Genomic DNA, 26,396 nt, shown 5'->3' with positions numbered 1-26,396 from the left:
ATTTTTTTTTCTGTAGACTAAAATGCAACAGAGAAGTATAGGTTGTTTGGGGTTGGGGTCTCGGGCCCACAGTCATTAAAACTTTCATAAATGTTCACATTTTGGTGGTTTTTAGAACAGAGCCTGTGCTAGGTATTTAATTAAGTTCAGGGCCAAGGAACGTTGGGTTCTTTGAAGATTAGTTTGATCAGAACACGCTACTTAACCTTAATAACGTTCTTTCTGGTGGATATCCTAACGGCAGATTGCTACCTTGTGAATTGTGTCTCAGATGAGGGAATGGGGTGCTGCCTCAGATTAGATGAATTTGGCCTGCAGTCATATACCACAACATGTGATGGATCCTCTTCTGCCACCAGTGTGAGACCTGAAGCAGGTTGTAGCTGCACGAACTGTACCGAGGATGGTGCGCCGGTGGAACTAGACTGGAGGCCATGGCGGATCTTTAGAGCCTAAAGGCATGCCAGAGGGAGCGGAATTGTGCCAAAGATGTGCAGAAAAAGTCCAGAAAAGCTTTGATATGCTGTGAGGTTGCAGATGGACCCAGAAACACGGGGTACATCTGGACCAAGGTTGGAATTAGATTCTCAATGGAATGAAAAGTAGAACTAGAGGAAGTATGACATACTAGGGCCTTTTCTGGAAATCTAGTATGGCGTGAAGGGCCAGAGTACTGCTTGGACTTCTTATGCTTCTTTTTGACTTACCCAAACACTTACTGATGAAGATCTGTTGCAGGAATTACTCCATGAGTTGAAAGGAGTCTGCACTCTCGACCATGCACCCTGTGGAGATTAGCCACTCAAGACCTGAGAGTCTTGCAGTGTTTTGCTGTATAGAGATTTACCCCATGTTCTCTGTTGGCTTTCTAGTTCACCTTGATGCAGTTGTCGCAAGTCTTGGAGCCGAGCGTCAAACACAGGAGGTATACCGTTTGAGGATCTGTGACAGACATCTGTGTGAGACAGCCCCTACAAAGTTTAAACCCTGTGGTCTTAGGTGACATGTTCTCTTGCACACTGGTAGAACTGAGAGAAAATTCATTGGAAAACAAATTATTCAAGGTATGAAGAAAAGGAGCAAAGATCCATATCTGTCTCGGAAGGCGTGAAAAGAGAGGAATTGACATCAGGACGCATGGGTTGCGCTTCTATACGTATTATTTGGTCACTTCCAGAGTGGAATGAAATTGGTGTGGAGCTGTCAGACGCCATCTAACTAGGCGGAGTATCATTTCTTTTTGAGTTCCTGGATCCAGTTTGGCACTTGGGGATATTCACAAGGCGAGGAATCTGCAGTTAGAAGTATCCATCAATTTTTTTTTTCATATTCTTGATTTTTGTACTAAAGGAACGGGTTTAGGGATACAGCCAGTTCCCGGTAGCAGTGGTAACTAACTACAAACTTTTAATCCTTCCCTGGCCATGTTTGTGGCTCTGGATTTTGTGCTATAGTACTTTAGTCATTTGTTAGCCGCTAATAGTGGACAGCTGCTACAATCGACCTATTAGAATAATTTGTGCCTATAACACCAGTATGACCCATTTAAATTCTAATATCCAGCTCATGCTTTCCAAAATTGCAGGTGTTAGGCCATACATTTCTTTCCGATCTTTCTACATAAACACTCCCAGTGTTACTGTTGATATGGCAGCACACACAACAATTCTGTTGCACTGCTAATACACAGGATAGTTCGATAACTTACAGAGGACTCATTTGACCTTAACAATCTGACCAATCTCGATCTACATATTCACGCCATTTACATAATATGAAATACAAGACACAACCTGCACACCTTTTGTAATAATATTTTTATTAGTGGAAAACAAATTATACAATTATCTCGGTAAAATGAGACCATATCTATTCAAGAGAAGACCAACTTCATGTAATAAAGAGGCCAGCTCGACTGCTAACACTGTTTTGAGTATATTCTGATCATCATCAAGCTGTCTAATGTATACAAAGAAAGGAAAAAGGAGACAAAGGAAAGCGGAGAGAGACTGTACAGCACCAATAAAACGGCTTTCAATATTTTGGATATTGAAATGGAAAAAAATAAGTGTGGTTTTATAACCAGCACCATTTGCTCTCAAAAAACTTGTTTAAATCCCCAAGGTGCTACATATAAAATCTTACTGCATTTAAGTGACAGGGGTGACCATTGGTTCTGACTAAGGAGACAAGATGTGTGCAATGTCACAGGTGGATTAGCTAGACAAGCTTAGCAGACTGCTCATCTAGCCATGGGGCCTGAAAGATCAAGGAAAGGAGGGCTTTGGAGTATTAACACAACCTAGGGTGTTTGCATGGACTGAAAAGTAGAGATGTGTAAGGATGCATTCCCATCCAACAATGCTGGCAGACAACTCCCTTCTACCAACCCAGCTTTATATTAAAACAAATGTAGGGCCATGCATGAGTGAGTCGGAAGCGGATGAGGGCACAGATGTCATTTAACCAACCAGCTACATTTGAAATAATCTCTTGGACCCTCTGATCCCCAATGACACCGCATGGTTGATTTCTTGCAGAATTATATCAAAGGAAGAATCCAATTAATCTGAAACGGTGTTTATTTCCAAGCTCACAGCAATTAAAAGTATCTTCTTGTGTCATGATAATCACTGTAGTTCTTGGAGTTCTTCACAGCAGTACGGGTGGAGAAAATAGGCTTGGGTATCAACATGACAAATCCAATCTCGATCTCATACATGCCCACACATAAGCACACCTACCCACTCATGCAGGCACACATGCATGTGCCTCAGGAATCACTGCTCAAGCCCCATCCCTATATACAAAACTCCACACCACCACCCTTTATGCCATTTGATGAGAATTCTGTACAGTGCAGGTACTTAATTCAATGAAATAACTTACCACTGATTCCCACCCGCTTGCTTTTCCAACAGGAGAACTTTCTCCTCCTCAGAAAATAACAGGTCCAGCTCAAATGAATTGTTGTCAAGATCGTGAATGTATTGTTCGATGTTGCTGCCTGTCCGCTGTGTTTGGCTTGCCTCGGAAGCAGACAATGAATGAGAAGAGGCTGAGGATACTTGCATGCCGCCGAACTGACTTAACAGGTCATCATACTGTAGAGGACAAATAATACACAACTTACAATTACACATGATGCAGATATACTTTGAATATGCAAATCTGTAAGCATTATGTAGTAGACCAATGTTCAATCAGGTAGACAACGGTTTTCCTGCAACATAGGCAAAAGAAATTGCTTTCAACAATACAAACCTTATGATCTTAACTTTGAAATCACACTAAAGCTTCATATTAATGGTGTGGAGGCCAACAATAAAGTGGGAGATGACACCATGATTGAGTTACTTACCTTTGGTAACGGTCTTTCCAGTGGATACTTAATCTAACTGTAGATTCCACACACCTTTGGAATATACCCACGCACCAGCCTGGATCCAGATAATTTTCCAGCATAGTCCCTCTTCAGCAGTAGATGACGTCATGTGGCTCTGCATCGACCCCGGAAGGGACAGAGCGGGCCACATATAGGCACCACTCAGCCCGAAGGTCGGTTACTTTCTGGACATCATCTGCACTTTCGGATGCAGAGCTACAAAACACAACTGTTCGTGCTAGCGTGTAGATCGCTAATTTGGAAGCTTTTTTTTTTAAAAAGAGTTTATTCCATAGAATAGGGAGATGGAAGCACACGAGGAATCTTCGGTTAGATAGAGCATCTGCAGAAGAGTGTTACAGATAAGTAACTTGTTCTTCTGATTGATTCTTTTAAGTGCAGATTCTTCTTCTTCAGAATAGATACCAAAGCAGTACTTCCTTGATGGAGTCTGTGGAATAAATCTGACCAAATGCTCCTGCAGGACAAAAAGCCCTTCCGGTCAGACCCAACTGTCAAGGCAATAGTACTAAGTGGGCATGTGCAGTGATGCCCATAATGCAGTCTGACTAGTATCCTGGATAAGAACTCTACATGCAGGCGCAGTAGTAGCAGCCTTGGCCCTGCTGGAGTGGGGCCTTGAACCTTTGGGAGGCTGACTCTTGGCCAACGTGTAGCAGATCTTTATACAGGTGGTTAGTCCTCTGCATTAAGTCCTCTTCTGCACTGTTTTGCCTTTCTACACCCCTGAGAGCCCCACAGAGAGCTGATCGTCCAACCAACAGTCTTTGGTACAATCAGTGTAAAAGCTCTCTTCTGGGATTCCTGCGATGGAGTCTCTAATCCTCTTTCGAGGGATGAAGTGGGTCAAAGGACATCATAAGAGTGATAGATTGTCTGATCTAAAAGAGAGTCACAACTTTCTGTGGTACAGAGCCTATCTAGTATCTAGTACTCATTACCAATTTATCTGAAAAGAAGGTAGTTGTAGGGCAGCTGGACTGAAAGAGCCTGTAGCACAATCACACAACAAGCTAATGTGATTATAATGAGAAATATTGTTGTCAGGGTCAGGAGATGTAGGGGACAGCTAGGCAGTAACCCATAAAGGGTACACATAAGGAAAGTAAGAACCATATTAAGGACCCACTGAATTTTAGAGGAAACATTTGGAAAAAACCTTTGAGAAATCGCATCACAAACGGAGAGTGGTGGGGGAAATGCAAAAAGGCCGATAAGTAATCTTCAACTGTAACCACTGCAAGTCATTGCTGGGTCAAAGAGAAAAACACATTTGACATTTTGGCCTCCAATGGGTCTGTGTTATAGGTGCCACACCAATTCTGTGTAAATGTATCCGAAGACTTGAAATGCAACAATATGTTGTGGAAACAGTTGCCTTGGGAGTTGTTATTGCGACCGGACGCACATCTATTGCAGTGCATACGGCTGGGTGGATAGTCTCCACTACAAAGTACATCTCGTATCGTGTTTTGCAAATTTATTTCAATCATTTCAATTTGAATAAAACGTCTTCATGCTCAACAGCAACTTATCGCCATTTTGAAAATTTGCCTTATTCTGTTCTTCATTGCTTGGACTGCTATCTTACACAGTCCTGTACAGATGCCATATTCAGGCACTGGTTTTGGAATTGCGCCTTGACCATTGGTGCATACCTTATTGATTGGCACAGGCGAACGACACCTTAGCTGCCCTGAAGAAGTCCAATGTTTAAATAGACGAAACGCATTGGCTTTTTATGAAGGGAACATAACCTAATAAAGTAAGAAATAATAACCCATGGACTGTATAGACACTTATTTATAAGGAAGTGTCATATTACATTGTGTTATTATGACATTGTTTCAATTTACATGTTTGTCTGTGTGGTGCAGCTCCTATTGTGTATTGTTGTTCTATACTCCCTTGGGAAGGGAGGCATCCTCGGGCAGGGGGTGCATGGGGAGATTGGGCACACAAGGACATATTTTCGGTCACAAATAGCATAGGTGATCAACAGTTTGGGTGCTGTTTGTGCTTTTGGTCCACTGCCCATATTCCAAGTATCATGTTGTGGAAATAGACTAGAGAGCAGGATTGGGCATAGACAGAAAGGAACGGAAGTCAGAGTGCAGGGGTTACACCTATGTGTAGCCACACACCATCGCTTCTTGGGTGGTAAATGGCTATTGTGGGGTACAACAGCACGGCCTGCCAGAGCAACTAATGTTGAAAATCTCGATCCAGTCCAGTACTGAGCATTACTCTAAAGTGAGGAATCTGCAGTTAGAAGTAGCCATCAGAAAGGAAGATTCTAACTTCAAATCATAACATGGTGAATTAACAGTTGCAGCCCTGCATTTCACATTATTATGAGGCAGATTCATTCTTTCATCCATATGAAGTTGACAAAGGATACTGAGGAGGGAAATAATTGTTGTTTTTAACACACTGTAAAGCACACTGGAACCACAAAAGTGTTAGTGTGTGCTATTTGCAATTTTCTTAAAAAGACAAAAAAGTAGCAAGTAATTTTGTTTTTTATTTAGAGCCACTTAAAGATATTTGAAGTGAATGTGTGAATTGATATTTATACAATTTTTTGGCAAATCTCTGATCTTTCATAAAGCACAACACACGATCAGGTAAAGAAAAGATTGCCTATACTAAAGTTGGAAAAAAATTCATGCACCCCTCCGCTCCCCAGAGAAATAAAAAAACAAGTAATTCTTTAGCCATTTAAAGCAAGCAAACTCTGCACAACACCTCTGCCTGTGTGGGAGCAAAAGGAACGTAAATTGCCCAGGGACACCAAAGTGGTAGTATGACCTTTTAAAAGAACTGTGCTGATACCACACAAGTTACTGTCCTTCAGTATCTCTCTTTCGGGTAGATATTCAATCTAAAAGCAGATTCATCACCTTAAGAATATCGCCAGTGACCAGACTAGGTGTGGAAGCATTAAAAGAGCATGGCTCCCGCATGCTGATAGGTGGTGCTGTGAGGCTCAGTGTTGATTTTGTTCAGCCTGTCCCGGAATTGACACAGCATACAGGCACATAGGAGGTCTGAATAAGATCAGAAACAACGGGTAGATGCCATCCCAAGGGCTCCAGATTTGGCCAGGTAGTGTGAAACTCACGTCTGTGAATGAGAAAAGGTCCTCTGATCAGACTATCACTTCAGGAGGATCTCCTGTCGCAGCAGCAGGTCTGGGTCCTGAACCCAAACCAGCACAATCTACACCTCCATGTGTGGAGATTGAGAGGCGGCAGTTGACCACATTAGATTTTCCTCCTGAAATTGTGGATGTCATACTTGCTTTCAGACTTCCTTCTACAAAGTTGTTTACTCCAGGCACTGGGACAACTGTATGGCCTGGTGTGGCAGCTGTAATGTGGACCCGTCACAGGCCAAACTGTTGGGAGTGTTGTTGTGTTTATTTTTTTTTAGCTCTGGCCTACTAAGGACTTGCAGTGGGCATCATTATATGTTATTTAAGGGCCCCTTTAGCTATTTTGCATTTGCTTGACCAACTGGTCATGTTTAAATCACCTGTTAAGATGAGGTTTATAGAGGTTTGCCGCATACGTTTCCTCCCAAACCCTTTGAAATGCCACAGTGGGATCTCAATTTGGTCCCCACTTTCCTCATGGACACTCCCTTTGAACTGATGCACAGCTGTCCACTACATCTCCCGACTCCGAATATCGTATTCCTTGGAGCAATAACCACAGTTAGTTGCTTCATTACACTTCTAGCTCTCTCCTTGTGCCTGCCTTACATGACATTTTTCTAAGATAAACTGGTGTTGAGGACCAGGGTGGTCTTTATAACGACAGTCTTGACTCCTTTTCTCAATGGGCAATCCATCTCCCTCCCAACGTTCTTTGCTCCGCCTTTCCCCCATATCCTATCATGTGGACCCCAAGGGAGCAGCTAGCTTTTATGCCAGTTGCACCAAAGGCCATTGTGTGGACGACCAGCTTTTTCTGGGGTTCTCGGAGACAAAGAAAAGCGAGGTAGTGCAGAAAAGGGCTTTGTCAAGGTGGTAGTCCTTTGTATTAACAGCTGCTATGCACTGGCCAAGAAGCAACCGCCAAAGGGACTGAAGGCCCATTCTACGAGTGTAAGAAAGTCACCTCTTTTTGCATGGTTGCCCCCACTTTTTTGCCATACTGTCGATGTACTTTGACCGAGTGTGCCCTGGGTTCCTGCCAACCAGATACCCAGGGTCTATGTTCTTTCCCTAAAACTGCCTTAAGACAAAAACCAATTGGCACTCTTTGGCCACATGTCAGTCCCTTGTAAATGGTACCATAGGTACAAAGGGCACAGTGAATAATATATATATTGTATCTGCACAACGACGCGCTGGCCCGTGAGCAAGGAGCAGGAGCTCCGAAACGCGTTGGGCAAAGCCATGGAAATGCTTGGTGATGTTGCCGGTTTTAGCTGAATAAAGATCACGCTGAGAAGCGGTATCTGCCTTCATTGTGTGCCTCCCTACTTTTGTGGCAAACCTTTGGATGAATTATACCTGCCAGCCTAGGTCGGGGGACAGCACCGCCGCGAGAATGTAAAGCGGACCGCTGATTGCTGATACACGGCAGTCGGCAGCAGAATGATTGGCAGCATGAATTTGAACCAACTTTGAAACTGGGGTCTCAATCGTGAATGCATCTGAAGTATTGTTATTGAGGCAGAATCCACCATGGATAATATTTTAACGAAAGGACTGCAAGTCCCAGGTAGCCTTTGAATAATACAGCCAATCAGATGGCGATAAATTGGTGGAATAGCGGGACTATGTATATTTTGTATCTGCACAACAACGCGCTGGCCCGTGAGCAAGGAGCAGGAGCTCCGAAACGCCCACTGCTCGAGTTCGAGTGGCCCAACACCACGAGGAGGTCTACCCGGCGATCCTGACCTGAGATCTAGTGATCTCTGACATGCCTCGAATATCCAATCAACGCATGCAGGCTCTTTCTAGAGGATCCCCCAACCGCCCCTGGAGCAGGTAAGAAAACCAGATGCCTAAAGACACCCCTGCATCCGACGTCTCACAGCCTTGGGTGGCCCAACCGACGGTGCCCCAGCATCCCCAGGCATCCCATCTTACCTCTCCAACAGGTGGTCACCTCCAGAAGATCTTCGTCCTTGAGCCTGCAGTGTTTGTTGCAATCGGAGAATCCCCATTTGAAATCAACAAGGCACCTGACGCTACAACAGCACCCTGCACCTAGCGCCCCTGTGCAGCTGCGGGTGTACTTTGGGTGCTAACTTGGATCCCCCTTTGCCCTGAGCCGAACATCAGCAGCATTGCTCCCACAACCTTGTGGCCTGCTCGTGAGCAGCCACCAACCGGAGGCCCCCTATCCCCCATTGGATAAAAATGGGCCTCAGCACTTTGCAACCCGTCTGCCCTAGTGCAGCTGAGGGTTTTCTGAGAGTGCATCCTCGACCCTGGTGGAACCTTGGTTCTAACCACAGAATAGCAACTCCCACAAATAAGTACTTACCTGCAAACCATTAACTTCATTTTCTTCCATAAGATTGCATGGGCTGCTTTTCCTTTAATATTCTTTCAAGTGTGGAGTTGGTTTGTAAGAAACATTGAAAAACAGCAAATGTACTAAAAGTGAATTACTTACCTTCTGTCTAAGCAATGTCTCAATGTGATAACTAGGCATATCACACTGATTAGCAAAAGTAATCTAAAAAGTAAAGTGTACAGTAATCTGTAAAGAAACTGAAAAGTAATTTCGAACTGTTGACTTACCTGTAATTCAACCAACTGTGTTTGAACCTGCATTCAACTGAAAATCACTCCATAAGATTTTGCAAAGTATTATTTCACTTACCTGCTCCAGGCTTGGCTCTAGAAATAAAATAACTAAATAATATTTTTAGACCAACAAATTGGTCCGAGTTCAGTCTTTGATGAAACCTTACTGCTCGCCCACACTACCACAAATAGAGACTAAGATGCTATCTACTTTTACCTCTGACTACCTTTTGGGTTTCTCTGGACTCTGTGCACACTACCTCATTATGGTATATTATATACAGAGCCAGCTTCCTACAACGAGGGAATGTTCATGCGGAGTGCCTGCGGAGGCCGCGACCTGAGCATCAGTGCACAAATTCACGAAGCACTACTCCCTTGACAGCCAGGTCCAACGTGAAGGGCATTTCACCTGGTCGGTCCTGCAAGACTTTCTACAGACTGCCACACTGGGAGGTGTACAGCTTTGAGCTCCGTTTTAAACATGAGCAATCTGCTGTTAGAAGCATCCCTCAGAAGAACAAGTTACTTACCTCTGATAACGCTTTCTGATGGAGACTCTAACTGGAGATTTCTCACCAACCTCCTACCTCCCCACTCAGTGCAATGGTCTTCTTTCCAATCTAGAAAGGTCCCAATTTAGGAATCTGCACACTTGTTCCTCTAATTATTGTTGGGCTCTGCATCAGAGGGTGCGGGCAGAACCAGGAAATAAACTGACGCTGGCTAGCAGGGATGGTGCATACATGTGGATACATAGGTCACTTCCAGTGTGGAACAAGTCAACACAAGCTGCTCAGCGCCACCTATTGGTGCGCATAAGGAATCCAGTTTGGAGTCTTCCGGATTCATTCTAATGCCAGAGGATATTCTGAAGGTGAGGAATCTATGGTTAGAAGTATCCATAAGAAACCAGCTTTCTGCACTCATCTTTCACCTCACACTTTTTAAAATAACCACTTTCCATTTTTGTAATTAACCAAGTTTGCTAGGAGGCGGGTGATTTATAGACCTGTTTTCCCATATACATGGTCTCTTGTCCTGCTATGCTGTCCTTATCATACAATGATCCGTTCACCAAAGTCATCCAGAACCTTATATACAAAACCACCGGAGCCGAAATCACTGAGGAATGAGAAATAAAAACAAAGTACAGCAGTGCTTTGCCACTCTGAATAGGTAACATTTCACCCCACAGATAAATGTATTCCACCTCTACATTTTTGAACTAAGCATCCTACTCACAAAGCAAAGTGAAACCAATTGCCTTTCCTTACTGAAGAATAGCATGGGATTTACATTGAACAAGGAGTACACAAGACACTGTATACAGAGTTTGTATGCAAGACAGTAAGGTGGAAAACACACCCAGAATAGGAACTAGACCAGTGGTTCTCAAACTTTTGACTCCTGAGGACCCCCATTGAGTCACCACTGGAAGCCGGGGACCCCCAAGCAATTTGTAGGATTTCAATTTCAAACATTAAAACAGTAATTCGAAAAAAATAAATACACATGTGCACACAAAACAAATCCTCGAATTACTAAGGGTTTTTGGGGGACTTATTTACAAGTCTCTATCGTCATGGCAACGTCACTTTTTGCGATGTTTCTGTGGCAATAGGGGCTTCGCCTTATTTACAAGGCAGCGTTAAGCCACTTATTGTGGCTTAACGCTGCCTTGTAAATAAGGCCCCCTTTCATGCAATGCTTAGCATGAAAAAGGTGGGCAGTGGGAGTTGCAGTGGGCGTTTCACTCCAACACCCATTGATTTTGATGCTGCCCTCTATTTACAAGGTCAGCTTAAATAGGAGACCGCACCAAAATTAAGACCATGAAAAACCTGGTCTTAACTTGGCAAAATGAGGAGAAATGCATTATTTCTCCTCGTTTTTGCTTTTTCCAACGCAAAACACCTTTGATTGTTTATGTTCAGGAAGGTGGCCCTTCCTGCACATAAACAATCTTTAATAAAAATGACGTTTTGTAACTTCCATGTGTGCTGCATTAGGCAGCACACATAGAAGTGACAAAACGGCATTACAAAATTGTTCATGTGCAGGAAGTGGGGACATAGCAGCATGAGGATAATGATAGACTGGGAATTAACATCTGTTGCTAACTTTTACCATGCAGTTTGCATTCAGCACTTTGATGACAGTTTATAGGACACTGCTAGATTACGATAGTCCCTTATGAATTGCACAGTGACAAAAGAATCTCTGTGACAAAATCAGTAACCCACTGATCTATGCACATATAATACTGTTTTTTAAAATGCATTGTACACATTCTTTGCAGTAGGCATATTTACCCTCTATGTCACATTAGATAAGTCAAAGCTGCCACTGGACAAAACACTCATCTCTCTCCGGCAGGTACATTAATCACTGGCATTTTCTTGACACTTTTATAGTTGATCGAAAACTGCTAATTTTACAAGAAACTTTGCAGTGCTTTTAAAACTGCTGTCTGCGGACCCCCTGGGAATGAGCCACCGACCCCTGGGGGTCCTCGGACCCCAGTTTGGGAAACACTGAACTAGACTCTAGAGTGTAGACTCTCTCCATTTCACTCTACGGTGTATTTTTATGTCATATATGAAATGCCACATAAGTCAACTTAAAATGTATTTATTCATCATAGATTGACATTATACCCTGTAGTTAGAGCATCAGCTTTATGGCGAACAAGGACATACTCTCCCCAGGAGAAGCTTCCTACGAGAAAAATGTCTCAAGAGTGGTGGAGTGAATCAATATTTGCCCTAACAAAGAAAAAGAGGTTCCACACCATGTGCACAATGGAATTACTTAAGGCCTTGCAGATGACTCATTACGCATTATATCCACAAGCATCAAGTGATGAAGAAATGGGCATTTAGCAATTGTCAATAACTATTTCATGAAAGCAGTATACAAAAGGTGACATACGTTCCCATAGCAATCCTCGTCGTCTTCGGACATTGCTGGTAAATATGCTGTTAGTTTTGGGGGCGTCTGATTATGCAGATTTTCCCATTTAAGGTTTTCAAAAAACGAATGAGCTTTCAGAGGTTCATATCCACCCATTTCTTCACAACCTAATCGCTTGGTTGCGTCCAAGACCTAAAAATGAATTTAAATGAAATAATATCACATTAAATTTAAAAAAAAATACATTTATTAATTTACAACCTTTACATCCTACGTCAAACTGATTAATTTCATAATTGAATAGAAAAGAAGGGTTTTTATTGTAATGTATAGGCAACTCATCATACTAATTTTTACACATGTAGTCCTTAACCCTCAGGCTTTTCCAGTACCAATAACAAACACTCAAGATATTTGGCCCATGATGCGATACGTCCTCTAGGAAGAAGCCCCAATCACGTTGTGCCTTCACAGCGCTGTCATTAGAACAAACGCGTCTTTTGCACACATTAGTTGCAAAGACTTGCTTTAGGAGGGCACATTGGTGGACTGTGCTGGATTTAACGTCCAACACCTTTCCTGCTGTTCGGCAGACTGCAGTTGGAATAGTAAGTTAGACTATTCCAAAATCCAGCCCCCCCCCCCCAAAGGCAAGTCATAATAACAAGTTGCGTGCAGAACGAATGTGTGCTAAAGATAAGCTCAGTCTAATGACAGCATTCCCAAGGCATGTGTGCTAAAATCATGCGGAATACCGTCATACAGTCGGCCATGATATGGGCACAATTCCAGCAAGCACATAATCAGATAAACACATAAGCCCGAGTGCATCCATCGTCTATCAGTGGACTACCACCACCATGACCATAGGCTGCCCGATCCACAGTTCCTAACTCCTAATCTCCATCAACCAGAAGGCTAGTGCCCCCCTCATGGAAGACAGGGGTGATGGTGGTTGAATGTTCAAAGAGAGCCACTTGAAGAACAGATTTTTACATTTATGTAAATTTTCTCCAGCAAGAAATCTTGGATAGATCTCCAATATCCCTTTGAGCAGAGTAGCAAGCAATTTTCTGAATCAATAATTGCACTTGGGAGTTAAACCTAGCTATTTCTGTGTTAGTGCTTCACAGTTTTCATACAAATAAATGTTTGTTAGTTTTTGCTCGTGAAGTGTCCCGCAATTTGCCATCTCATTAATATTCACCCAAACATTTTACACTCTAAGTCATTATTTTGAAATTTTAATTAACCAGACATACAAAATGGCATAAATCGAACTCCTTTGTGCAGTCCACATAGTAAGTAGGGTTGGCAGCATTGGACTACATGCAGGGCCCTTTCAACTGGATTTCAGAATAAAAATGGTTTAATTGAGATGAAATTCGGCCTGTGTTTAAGTTGTGAGGCTCAGATGAGTCCTGGGCTTTGCCTTGCAGCTGTAAAATCGGATGTTGAGTTGTTAGCTAAGAAAGCCTTAACACAAATATAAAAAATGTAAAACTTACATACTTTATCTTTGAAATATTGGTTTAAAACACATGAAGTTTTGTTTTGTTTTTTGAGCAGCGCTACTGACTAGGCACACCACTCATTCCTCTGTCAGCTCTGCCCACAAAGGGCGACAGTGGTGCCCAGCCTGAGAGGAAGTTTTTTTTAACCGAAATTAAAAATCACGTTAATTGGCACTGAACATAGATTTAGGGCCATGCGTGCGTTTATAGCGGATCCTATTTAGGACCCTGTAAAATATATTTGGGCAGGTTATTTTCTTGTTCCTTGGTGTCAGGACCAGTAGACAGATCAGTGCACATGGATAGCATTTGACTAGGGTTGGAGTAGGGTTAAACCTAGGATTAAGATTAGGCTTGGATTCATCGCTAGTTAATATTAGGCTTCGGATTAGAGTTAATGAACTAGGTTTTGCATCGATTCATTTGTTTTTTTCCTTGTTCGTACCAAATCAGGGCAGACACATATGTTTGGTCAAAAGAGAGGACTAAATTTCATCTACAGTATATTTTCAGGAAGCTTTAGAGGGACCATCCTAGAGTGTGGACTTGTATCTGTAGCGTACCCAAGAGAAACCTCTGCTCCACCAATCTCACCCTAGCAGAAACCCCGCGCATCTACAAAACCAGAGAGGGTGGAAGAGCCTTCTCCTATGTCACGGCAAAGGCCTGGAATGAGCTCCCGGTCAACATCAGACGCTCTCTCACGCTGCACACCTTCAGGAAGAGCCTCAAGACCTGGCTTTTTGGCTGACTCAGAGCTGCACCCCACCCCCAGCACCTTGAGACCCTCATGGGTGAGTAGCGCACTTTACAATTCCCTGATTGATTGAAGTAATCAATCAATCAATCAATCAATCATTTGTAGAGCACACTACTCACCCATGAGGGTCTCAAGGCGCTGCTCGAACAGCCAGGTCTTGAGAAGTCTCCTGAAGGTCAGCAGGTCCTGGGTCTGTCGCAAGTGGATGGGAAGGGTGTTCCAAGTCAAGTCTTGACGGCGAGGTGGGAGAATGATCTGCCACCGGTGGTCGTTCGGTGGATGCGTGGAACCGTGGCGACGAGGACAGCGGAGCGAAGCAGGTGGTTCGGGGTGTAGAAGGTGAGTCGTTTGTTGACGGGGAGCCAGTGCAGGTCGCTCAGGTGGGCAGTGATGTGGCTGTGGCGGGGGATGTCGAGGAGGCGGCGTGCGGAGGCGTTCTGTATGCACTGAAGTCTATTCTGGAGTTTGGCCATAGTTCCCGCATATAAGGCGTTGCCGTAGTCCAGCCTGCTGCTGACGAAGGCTTGGGTGACAGTCCTTCTGGTTCCGGTGGGGATCCATCTGTAGATCTTTCGAAGCATGCAGAGGGTGTTGAAGCAGGAGGAGGAGACGGCGTTGGCTTGCTGGGTCATTGAAAGTGATGAGTCCAGGATGAACCCCAGGTTGCGTGTGTGGTCGGAGGGTGTCGGTGTAGCTCCCAGCGTGGCCGGCCACCAGGAGTCGTCCCAGGCGGAGCCAAGGGTGAGGACCTCCATCTTGTCAGAGTTCAGTTTCAGGCAACTGTTCTTCATCCATTCGGCGACGGCCTTCATTGAGGTTGGTTTTGGTGGTGGCGGGGGTCCTTGGTGAGGGAGAGGATCAGCTGGGTGTCGTCGGCGTATGAGACTATGTTGAGGTCGTGCGATCGGACGATGTTGGTGAGCGGTGACATGTAGTCGTTAAAAAGGGTTGGGCTGAGGGATGATCCTTGGGGTACGCCGCAGGTGATCTTGGTGGCTTCGGATCTGAATGGAGGGAGGCGGACTCTCTGGGTTCTGCTGGTGAGGAAGGAGGTGATCCAGTCCAAGGTTTTGTCGCAGATCCCTGCGTCGTGGAGGCGTGTGCGTAGGGTGTGGTGGCAGACGGTGTCGAAGGCTGCCGAGAGGTCCAGGAGGATGAGGGCCACGGTTTTGCCGCTGTCCAGCAGGGTCCTGATGACGTTGGTGGCGGCGATGAGGGCTGTTTTGGTGCTGTGGTTGCTGCGGAATCCAGATTGGGACGAGTCCAGGGTGTTGTTCTCCTCGAGGAAGCGGGTCAGTTACCTGTTGACAATCTTCTCGATGATCTACGCAGGGAACAGGAGAAGGGAGATGGGCCGGAAGTTCTTGAGGTCCTTTCGGTCCGCCTTGGGTTTCTTGAGTAGGGCGTTGATCTCGGCTTGTTTCCAGCTCTCTGGGAAGGTGGCGGTCTCGAAGGAGCTGTTGAGGATCTTTCTGAGTTTGGGTGCGATGATGGAGCTCGCTTTGTTGAAGATGTGGGGAGGGCAGGGGTCGGATGGTGAGCTGGAGTGGATGGTGTTCAGGATTTTGATGGGTGTCGTCGTCGTTGACATGGTTCCAGGAGAGCAGGCGGTTGGTGTGGCTGGGGGGCGGTGAGTCTGAGGTGTCAGCGGCTTCGGGGGGGTCTGGGTGTTGAAGCGGTCATGGAGGTCTGCGATCTTGCGGTGGAAGAAGGTGGCTAGGGAGTCGCAGAGGTCTTGCGGCGGCGGCAACTCGTTGGAGCTGGGGTTGGCGAGTTCCTTCACGATGTTGAAGAGTTCTTTGATGTTGTGCGCGTTGTTGTTGATGCGTTCCTTGAACAAGGTCCTTTTGGCGGTTCGAATTAGTTGGTGGTGCTTGCGGCTGGCGTTTTTGAGAGCTGCGTGGTTGTCCGGTGTCTGTTCGTGGCGCCACTTCTTCGAGTCTTCCGCAAGTCTGCAAGGATGCCTGGAGGTCGGTGGTGAACCAGATGGCCCTTCTATCGGTGCGTCCGTTTGAGGGTTTCTTGATCGGGGCGAGAGTGTTGGCGCAGTGGTCGATCCATTGTCTGAAGTTGCGGGCGGCTGTGTCGGTTGGTGAGTCTCGGGCGAGGGTGGTGATTAGCTGGTCTTTGGTGACCTTGTTCCAGCTGCGGTGGGGGATACATTGCGGGTGGTTGTGCGTGGTGTGTTTCTCGAAGGAGAAGTGGATGCAGCGGTGATCGGTTCAGTGGAGTTCGGTGGTGTGGCTGAAGGTGATGTGGTTGCTGGCGGAAAAGATGGTGTTGAGCGTGTGTCCGGCGGAGTGGGTGGGTGTCGTGACGAGCTGTTTGAGTACGAGGTTGTCGAGCAGGGTGGTGGAGTTGCTGTCATTGGCGTTCTCGAGGTGGAAGTTCAGGTCTCGGAGGAAGATGTAGTCTGTGGATGCAAGGGCGTGCGTGCTGACGACATCGGTGATGAAGTCGCTGAACTGTGACCAGGGGGTCTGTAGACGAGGGTTCCTCTGAGGGTGGTGTTGGGATCAATGTGGATCTGGAAGTGCAGGTGTTCGGCAGCGCTGAGGCTGTCTTCAGTGCTGGTCGAAATTCTGAGGGTATTACTGTGGACGATGGCGATTCCGCCTCCTGGTCTGTTAGTGCGGTCCCTGCGGGTGATCTTGTAGCCGTCCGGGATGACTATGGCAATGTCGGGCGCCGAGGATGGGTTCATCCAGGTCTCCGTCAAGAAGGCGACGTCCGGGAAGGATGAGTAGAGTAGGTCCCAGAGTTCGATGGCATGCTTGTGTATGGAGCGGGTGTTGAGTCGAATGCATCTGAGATGGTTGTGAGCTGCCCTGGTGGGAGGGGCAGGACGTGCAGGTGCTTGCTGGCTGGTGAAGCTGCAGCTTCGGCAAGAGACAGGAGAAGGGTCCGTGGGTGAGCTTCGGGGTGGCCTGGAAGCAGGTGGATGATCGGCCGGTGTTGAGTTTGTGGAGGATGTTGGCGTCGTGGCGCTCGCGGGGGCCAGGGGTCTGGCGCTGGGCGAGGTCCAGGCGCAGACGGGCTTGCCTGCTGCGCGACCACGCAGCAGTTGCCATAATGTAGGGGAGGGAGGAGGGACGAGGAGCTGGGAGCGGGCAGTAGGCGGAGGGGTCAGTCGCGGCAGGAAAACGGAGGGGAGACTAAGGGGAGCAACAGCCGACCGCAAGGGCTGTGTGGGGAACAGAAAACAAATAGTCAAATTACACCCAAAAACCAATCACAATTACACCCAAAAACTATGACCATGCGCCTGTTGGCAAAACCTGAACCAGAGTAGTCTTGAACCCTGCGACGGAGAGGGGCTGGCTTCTAGGCGAAGCGGAGCACCGCGGAGCTGACGGGGGAGTGCGAGCCTTGGACCGAGGTCTGAGGACTCACTGGTTTCGAAGGGCCTTCCTCTGATTTTCAAGAACAAGATGCTTCAATTTTTCCTTTTAAATAATTTCTGTGCTGTCTTCATTTAAGCCTATCCAATGGCTCTTTCCTTTCCCTTCTTGTGGACATATATCAAGTAGCAAAAGGAAAGTTGAAATTTCAAGATGAGGACCATAAAACGGTCTTGTTCCCTGATCTTGAACTATAGAAATGTTTGCATGGCCCAGGAAACACAGGCAGGCCTGCTCCCACATGCTTAGCTGGATGCAATCTATGATGATGAAGAGCATTTCTTGAGACGTGAACAGCGCGACATATCTACTTAATACAGTGAAAACGAAGTGGGGGTGGAAAGCGAAGGATGCATTCGGAGGGAGAACGCTTTAATGCACGTCTCCCAGGACTGATGTCTGTGGTTATTAGAAAGCCTTGCTCTTTTATGGGAAGCAAATGATGAGTTAATAACAGTAGCCTGGCCACACATTAACAGCTGAGTGTGCTGTTACAGGACATCATTCCACCCTTAGTGTGGAACTGCACCATCATTCCACACTCAGAGGTTATCATAGCATAGGTTAACAAAGACAATCGTGTTTGTAACGCAAGTGCTCTTCTCGGTGGAAAAACACGTTTTTACTTTGTTTGTGTGTTCTGCAAAGCAAACAAAAATTCATTTTTTTGATCCAGGGCTTTTGTAGTAGTTCTGCTCTGTCACAAAATACTGCAGCTAGTGCCACCAAAGGATTATATTTAAAGTCAAATTAGTCAAGAAGAGCAAGTGCTCTAGAGAGGGCTCCCTCGCTTACAGTCTCAGCCACCCATGCGATTTTGAGAGGAAATGGGAGAGGAGCAGGTTAGTTTATTGATAAGGACACAAAACATGGGATGAGTAGCAGAAGACCTCTAGCTGTGTCCCTTTAGATCTCTTACGCTCTGCATTACACTCGTTCGGGTTATAAGTTGCATTGCCCTTTTTGACGGTGTTATCAGTACAGCCTGCTTATAATATGTTAGAACAGGAATATTGATTTGCATTGACATGCGATAAATTACTGAAATACCGGTACACTCTGCATACTCTTTCCAGTGTTGAACAAAATCAAAGTAAGGTCCAGAATGATCAGGGAGGCCAATAGGAAACCCAACAAGAGCAGCTTCTCGTATTAAACGACAACTAAAGAAAACACTGCAGGAGAAGCTCAGACCCCACAGCAATAAGAGGCACACAGGAGACCAGAGAGTTGCTGCAAGAAGGCCCATCAAGGGTCTTCCAGGACACCTTCATGGATCCGCAACTGAGGCAGGACCAGCTGGTTAACACAGAGTTGAAGGGCATTGGGTACCTGAAGAAAACACAGGGGCAGTTAGAATGGGTGTGACCACGACCCATGAAACTCCTCACAGCTCAGTAAAACCCAAGGGGACCTACAACATCGCCTGCAGATGGCACTATGTAGCATCAGTGCACTAGGGTACGGTGAAGCCTTTGTCCTGCAGCATCGCACTCAGTGGTTCCTTGTAAAGCTCGAACAGTGCAATGGATGAGACCGAACCTCGCTGCGCATTGCAGTTTGGTGGCAGTGTGGGAGATCTAACTGAATACTTTACAAAAAAAAATTATTTACAGTTGTGATCGTGATAGGAAGCAGGGAGAATAAAAAAAATATCAGAATTTATCTTTTCTTCCCCATTCTGAAGGTAAGGAAGGGAGACAGGTCTGGTGGTTAATTGTGTCGACTGTTACCAACAAGGTCTATTAAACAAATATGCAGCTGTTTCCTGTGTCTAGAATGCATAAGGCCTCACCCGGAACTTGGAGGGTTATGGTTCCTATGCTGCATTTAGAACGAAATCCAAGTACTGGAGAGCCTCTCAGATAAGGACACAGATGCGGCCTGAAGGGCACCTTAGGCAGCCACACAAGAGGCTATCTAGTGCAGACAGTCCAAGCAGGGAGTCTGAAGGTGCCAAGTAATTAACCAGTGGAAACTGCTAAATAGAAATAAAGGGGCAATGGGACACTATCTGGGCAATGTACAGTGTTCGGAGCCGAGTGCCTTGAAGCACAGCACCTAAGGTTTAATGAGTCCTACATTTTAAACACGAGGTTTGCCTGCCTTCGGGTTGTTTGTGGTGTCTAAGTTCAACAGGATTTCTGAGGGCAAAGGGGTGACGGCTTCACACCGGAAGTTACGCCACACCACGCACCCTGCGAGAGTGTTAGAAACGGCAGCAGGCTCCAGCTGCCCCCAAAAAGGAAACCCATTGGATTTCATCCCACAGGGAATAAACCAGACCGGAAGAAACCAGAAAAGACACCCTACAGGAACCCCGGGGGGAAACCAAGTGACTTGTCAAACTAGGGTGCCCAGAAGTCATGGATTAGCCCGGGCAGGTCGGGTTTTTCGAGGACCGTTCCGGCATCACGAAACTTTTTTGCAAACATAAATACAGTGAGAGGGTCCGGTGAGCAAGTGCATTTCTGATGGCGCTGAAAAGGCTCACATTTACACTGGACGCCTCATCACGCGAGGGTATAGGGTTTCGTATCTGTCACATTTCTCAGGTCCATGCGTGATATGCTACTCCGGTCCTGTTTTTTCTTTTAATTTTAATACCTGTACTCCTGTTTAATATAATATAAATCAAGACTATAAGTCCCAAAATACAAAGGATAAACATGGACCGGAGCAGCACATCACGCATGGACCTGGGAAACTTGGCAGCGGGTTTCTGGTTTAAACCGTCTCCAGCTGTGCTGCCCGACACCCGGACCCCATTCAAGCAGCACAGCAAGAAAATGATGAGATGAATCAGCCTCTGCAGCGCCCGTCACCTATGAGAGAGAGAGAGAGAGAGAGAGAGAGAATCTCTTTTGCACCCGCTCTCTAAATTGTGGGACTGATCCATGCAAGTTTTGTCTAATGTCTAGATCAATGGCCGCCCCATTTTTTTCCCTCTGAAAGGCTGGTGTCCTTCCCTCGGACCCGTAATGTACGTTGGAGTATGTATCTAGACTAGGAGCTGCGGGTTGAAGACGTAACGGTATTGTGATGCAAGGCCGATACGGAAACAACAACACACACAGAAAAACAAGTTGCAATATTCTGAAGCCAACACTAGATGGCAGCAGACTGCGCAGCAACCGAGCCACAAAACCACATGCCCCAAATCACAGATGTCCGTTTAACATCTCAAATGAAGGAAGCGGCATGCACTGCCACGCCTGCTCTGTGCACGTCACAATTTACCCCCTGAAGGATCAATACTCGGAGTGGTTTGAAATATGCAATGGCGGCTCCATTGCTCCAAAATCTACGGCAGACTCTAAATTCCTTCCAAATGATCTCCCTCCGTCGCAGCTGTACTTCACCGCCACGATCTTGGAATCCGCTTACAAAGTACCCTCCCCCCCCCCCCCCCCCCCCCCCCGATGGACTGGGCACTGCCCGGGCAGCCACGAGCCATTGTGATGGGACTAAAACTGAACTGATTGTTCCTCTGGACAACACTGAAGGCAATCTAGACAACGGCGGAGCAGATGACCTGATCCCCTTGAATCCCTTCATGGTATTTAACATCAAATTCAGTATGTAGCAGGGGTGGCAGGACACACAATGCACACGAATTCCAAAGGTTAAACGACAGAGGAAATGAATGGGGTGAAACCATTATGAAGTGGGAGAAGAAGTATATATGGGAGGGAAACGGGCAACACAGATTAGTGTTAGAACACTGAGCAGTTCACAAATTGAAAGTATTTATATAGTTGAGTACATGGCATTTGTACAGATAGAAGAATATTTCACAGCAAGACCCAATGAGTAAGGCAGGGAAACCAAATTCACCGAATGTCGAGAAGGTAAAATCTTAGAGATTTGTCGTTTCCTACGCTACGTAAGAATGCCTGACATTTCCCCATATATTCCAGCACCTATGAGCATGGGACAAAACCAGACTACTTCGGCCACCATTACTGCCAAAACAGAGGCCAATCAGGGAATTCAAACTAAAGCACACGGCCAGCATTCAAAACAAAGCACACGGCCAGCATTCAAAACAAAGCACACGGCCAGCATTCAAAACAAAGCACACGGCCAGCATTCAAAACAAAGCACACGCGCAAAAGGGACAAGGTACAGACACCCCACATTTTCTTCTTCCACAGATTTGGGGGAAAGGGAACTCACAAAGGGATAGAAGAATGCTGATCATGAGCCTGTTCTGTTAATCGAAGAATATGAAGGGCTGGGGGCCACTTTCAGACTCCAAAGCTGGTAATTAGGTGTTTTCAAATCAAAAACAAGTGTAAAGCGGGATACCAAGAAGGATCTCTAAGATTAGACACAGCAATGTAAACGGGCAAATTACAGGGTCCCCATTTGCTATTTTATTCTATGTGACCGCAAAGGTCTTTATCCACCAGTGACTGTCAGACCTTCTAAGCCAGGTAACTGCCCTAAAATAACATGACTGTATGAGACTTTGTGTTGAAATTATCCCACCGAAATTGAGCATACTTACCAAAAGCTTCTCTACAAGATCTTTTGCCTTGGGAAAGAATTTTTCAGGAAACCCATATTCCAGCTTAATAATCTTTTGAAATATGAGATATTCATTCCTGTAAGAAAAAAAAGGAGTTGATTAGAATACAGAGGAAATTGGATCTATATGTAGTGAAACACTGCACTTAGAGCTGTTTAAATACTGAAAAAGATCCTTACCCAGCTCGGAAAGGAGGTAAACCAGCTACAAGTTGGTAGAGGATGCATCCAAGAGCCCAGAGGTCCGAACTTGGAAACAAAATACATACTTCAATTAAGCATGCTAGGTTTACACAAAAAAACACTGACAGATGTATGAACAGTACACGTACCCCGGCACTCATATAATATTCTTTTACTTATGTAATACCCTGTTAAGCAAAGACCATATTATCATATCACACTGATTATGAGCAGAGAAGGATTCGTACAAAAATTATATATGTTTAATTCTATCAAAACATTGATTATGAACAAGGAGTTTTAGCAGCACAGTTTGTAAAGACAGAAACCAAGTAAATCCCTTTATGTGTCTTATACATTAACAATTAGAAACTCATTTGTGAAGGGTGTCCTTGGTTCTATGATCTTGATCTCAAAAGCGCAACAGCCGACACGTGTTTCGCCACATCAGTGACTTTCTCAAGGCTTATGACGAAAAAGGATTTAGAATGATGTTAACAGCGAAATAAGGTTCTCTATTTTTGGATGTTTGATGCTGAAATATGCCACAGGAAGAGTGGTGCTTTCTGATTTATGAAAGCAGGGCTCGCCTATCGGGTGACCTCAATGATCGGACAACCATCTAATAAGTGATTCTGAAGAAGTATTGTGAAAGAATCTAAATATCGCTGATATTTCTATTTGAGATGAGACTAGTAATTCTCCTAACTTCGTCGTTATGCTTCGAAGGATACAACATCCCCAAGGAGCTCTGTGTTCAAGTAGATCTATTTGTCAAGGGGAGACTGACAGATGTATATTTATTGTATTGCATTACAATTTGCTAAATAAGTCTTAAAGAAGCACGATTGATTTCTACAGCAAACAAGCTGTAACTGTTCTAAACGTGTATCAAAGGAAAAACATGCTATGATATTTCTGGTACCACATGAGGCTTCAATGGATAGAAGATGCAATACCTTTGTGGAATAGACATCAGTGTCACGAAAGCAACTCAACACCATGTTTGAACGTCCATTCTTAGTAAAATTCTAACTATCTGAAGGATTTTTGTTGCTCAGGAGCGCTGCTATATGTGGAGAGTACACTTCATTTGGTTTTCCCCTACCTGCCTTCAGCCCGACCATCATGTTTTGGAAACAAGCACACCACCAACTCATTACCAAGCCTGGGCGGTGAACTCCACTCGTGGAATTTGCGGAGATTTACGCACTCTGCGTTACGCGGAATTCCCACAAACTCAGCTCCGAGTAGCAGAGTTCTTTCCTCACTCAAGTTCGTCAACATCAAGTTGGCGAGGGCGGAAAATCCACCTGCAGGTAAGATTTCTCAACGCAGGCGATCAGATTTCTCATTGCGAGTGGTCACGTATGCTCGCGACCGCTCGTGTTGAGAAACTGTCCGTTCACGTTGAGAAAGTTGCCGCTCGAGAAAAAATCTACTGGAGCGGCAGAAAGGAAACAGTACCCGCTTGCGCTGTGCATGGTGCCGCTCGCGATGATTGCACAGTGCAGACAAGCACCTGGCGCTGAAAATCACAGCGAACAGCATTTATCCAACGCACTCCGCCGCTTGCTGAGCTCTGCATAGCGCGGCAGAGTTTTTTTAGCACTTCGTGGAGTTCTGCATAGCAGAACTCCGCCCAGGCTTACTCATTACATGAGTGTTCGCTTGTTCTGGGGGTTTCGTCCAAGCAAAGTCCTCTAAGTGATGCCAGCAGGACTTTCTGCAGACAAACTGCCTAACGGGGAATGGCCCTTGCCACATTTTTAGGTCTCGGGACCATCCGGTCGGCAGACCGGAAGTCCGGAGATTTAATGACTTGGGAGAAGAGGGGCTTGAACCCGCCCCTCTTCTGCCCTGTTCTCCATTGGCTGGCCTCGTAAATGCTGGCCAGCCATTGGAGAAGAGGTCCCGTCACTCCAATCATGCCCCGTCCTTTTCGGATCGGGGGCGTGTTTTTTGCGAAAAGTCTCAAGGAGGAGACAACAGCAAAACACGCCCCCGAATCCGAAAAGGAGGCTGCCTTTCTCCGAGGCATTTCTGCTCTGTGATTCCCCTCTCCGCTCTGCCTGAGATCCTTGCCAGTGAGCACTCGGGCCCTGCCAGTCCGCCCTGACGGTGCCTCTACCCGTGCCCTCCTCCGCTAGCCTCCCTCCCCGGCCCCTCCATCAGTGATCTAGCGCCTAGTTAGTAGTCCCCCTCGGGTGTAATTAGCGGCGGCTGCCGGCGCGGCCCGTGCTCGGGGCCCGGGAGCCGCGGCTCTCGCTCCTTCCTAGAAGCCTTGGCGGGCGCCGGTGTGGCAGCGCTCGTCCCTTTTGAAGTGGAAATAGGCCAGTTTGAATGCGCCGAGTTTAATTTTTCACAAGCCTCAGCGGCAGTGCGCCCCCCCCCCCCCCATGTATTTACATCTCTCACCCCCCGTGAGTGCTCTCTCCTGCGCTGCCTCCCGCTCAGGCCTTCACATTAAGGACTCGCTCGGTTTGTGTTTGCGTTTCTCGCTGCACAGGTAGGTGGGCAGGTAATGTGTGTGCCCTCGCACAGATCATGCCACTGCCAGCAACTCTTTTACAAAACTACAGCGCACGTGCACAAAACACGAGATACAATTACCGATGACTTACAGCGTTTTAGAATTATGGAGACGGGTGAAACGTCCCTTCTTCACTACGGCTGGAAAATGTGAATTATCCTCTTAGCGCGATCCGAGTTTCAAACCCTTAAAAACAGATCACGTGTGGCACATTCCAGCTGGTTTAAATCATTCTCCTTTTTGTGTGTCTTTTTGTGTAGTGCGGTGTCTGGGCAAGTCTGTCTGTGTGTGTGTCTGTGTGTGTGTCTGTGTGTCTGTGTGTCTGTCTGTGTGTGTCTGTGTGTGTGTCTGTGTGTGTGTCTGTGTGTGTGTCTGTGTGTGTGTCTGTGTCTGTGTCTGTGTCTGTGTCTGTGTGTCTGTGTCTGTGTCTGTGTCTGTGTCTGTGTGTCTGTGTCTGTGTGTCTGTGTCTGTGTGTCTGTGTGTGTGTGTCTGTGTGTGTGTCTGTGTGTGTGTCTGTGTGTGTGTCTGTGTCTGTGTCTGTGTCTGTGTCTGTGTCTGTGTCTGTGTCTGTGTCTGTGTCTGTGTCTGTGTCTGTGTCTGTGTCTGTGTCTGTGTCTGTGTCTGTGTCTGTGTCTGTGTCTGTGTCTGTGTCTGTGTCTGTCTGTGTCTGTGTCTGTGTCTGTGTCTGTGTGTGTGTCTGTGTCTGTGTCTGTGTCTGTGTCTGTGTCTGTGTCTGTGTCTGTGTCTGTGTCTGTGTCTGTGTCTGTGTCTGTGTCCGTCCACTGTGTCTACCAGACAGTTCTTTTAGAGACCAACGAGATCAGTCGCACAGAAGGGGGCCCTAGTCCGATAAGTAGGGAGGGGAAGCAGGGGAAAGCACAGTAATGCTCGCAAACAGTAACCCCACTGCCTAGCAGCTTATTGTAGCAGTGCTAATCCTCACTGATATGTATGAACAGACAAAGGAAGCCTTACCCCCCCACACGAAAACACTCATTAGAGAAAAATGTTTGAATGGTGAAACTGAGTCAACAAATATATTGAAAATCAATTGCATCAAGTTTATTGTAATAAATAGAATGAAACATAATAATAGGAAATAAATACCGAAAATGAATAAACCAGGCGCAACCAGTAAAATATCACACAACCATTCACTCGAACCATCAAAGAAGCTGGTCCCAGAGCAGAGAGGCACTGCACTCTACCTGGACTGTCCAATAGGGATCACATGCACATGAGGAGAAATGGGGTAAGAATCCGGGAGGCAGACCGATGGACCAGTATTCTGTAGGAGGTAGTAAGATGAAACAAGCATTTACAATGCAATGGTCTCGGCATTGGTAAAGTTAGAGCTATTGGCATTGCTCATGACA

General features: G+C 46.0%; 1 protein-coding gene across 1 annotated transcript in view; it reads right to left on the bottom strand.

The window, feature by feature from the left end:
* Positions 1–26,396, bottom strand: part of PDPK1 (3-phosphoinositide dependent protein kinase 1) — a 227,115-nt gene that overhangs the window by 26,233 nt on the left and 174,486 nt on the right. The window contains exons 9-12 of the mRNA XM_085629270.1: positions 22,484–22,552; positions 22,284–22,380; positions 12,114–12,287; positions 2,890–3,104 (exon numbers count right to left, since the gene is read on the bottom strand). Of these exons, the coding sequence (XP_085485396.1) occupies positions 2,890–3,104; positions 12,114–12,287; positions 22,284–22,380; positions 22,484–22,552 (555 nt within the window). The remainder of the gene's footprint in view (positions 1–2,889; positions 3,105–12,113; positions 12,288–22,283; positions 22,381–22,483; positions 22,553–26,396) is intronic.

The sequence above is a fragment of the Triturus cristatus genome, chromosome 10, assembly GCF_964204655.1.
Source record: "Triturus cristatus chromosome 10, aTriCri1.1, whole genome shotgun sequence".
NCBI lineage: Eukaryota > Metazoa > Chordata > Amphibia > Caudata > Salamandridae > Triturus > Triturus cristatus.
The sequence above is the reverse complement of the archived record's forward strand: the minus strand, read 5'-3'. Positions and strand labels throughout refer to the sequence as shown.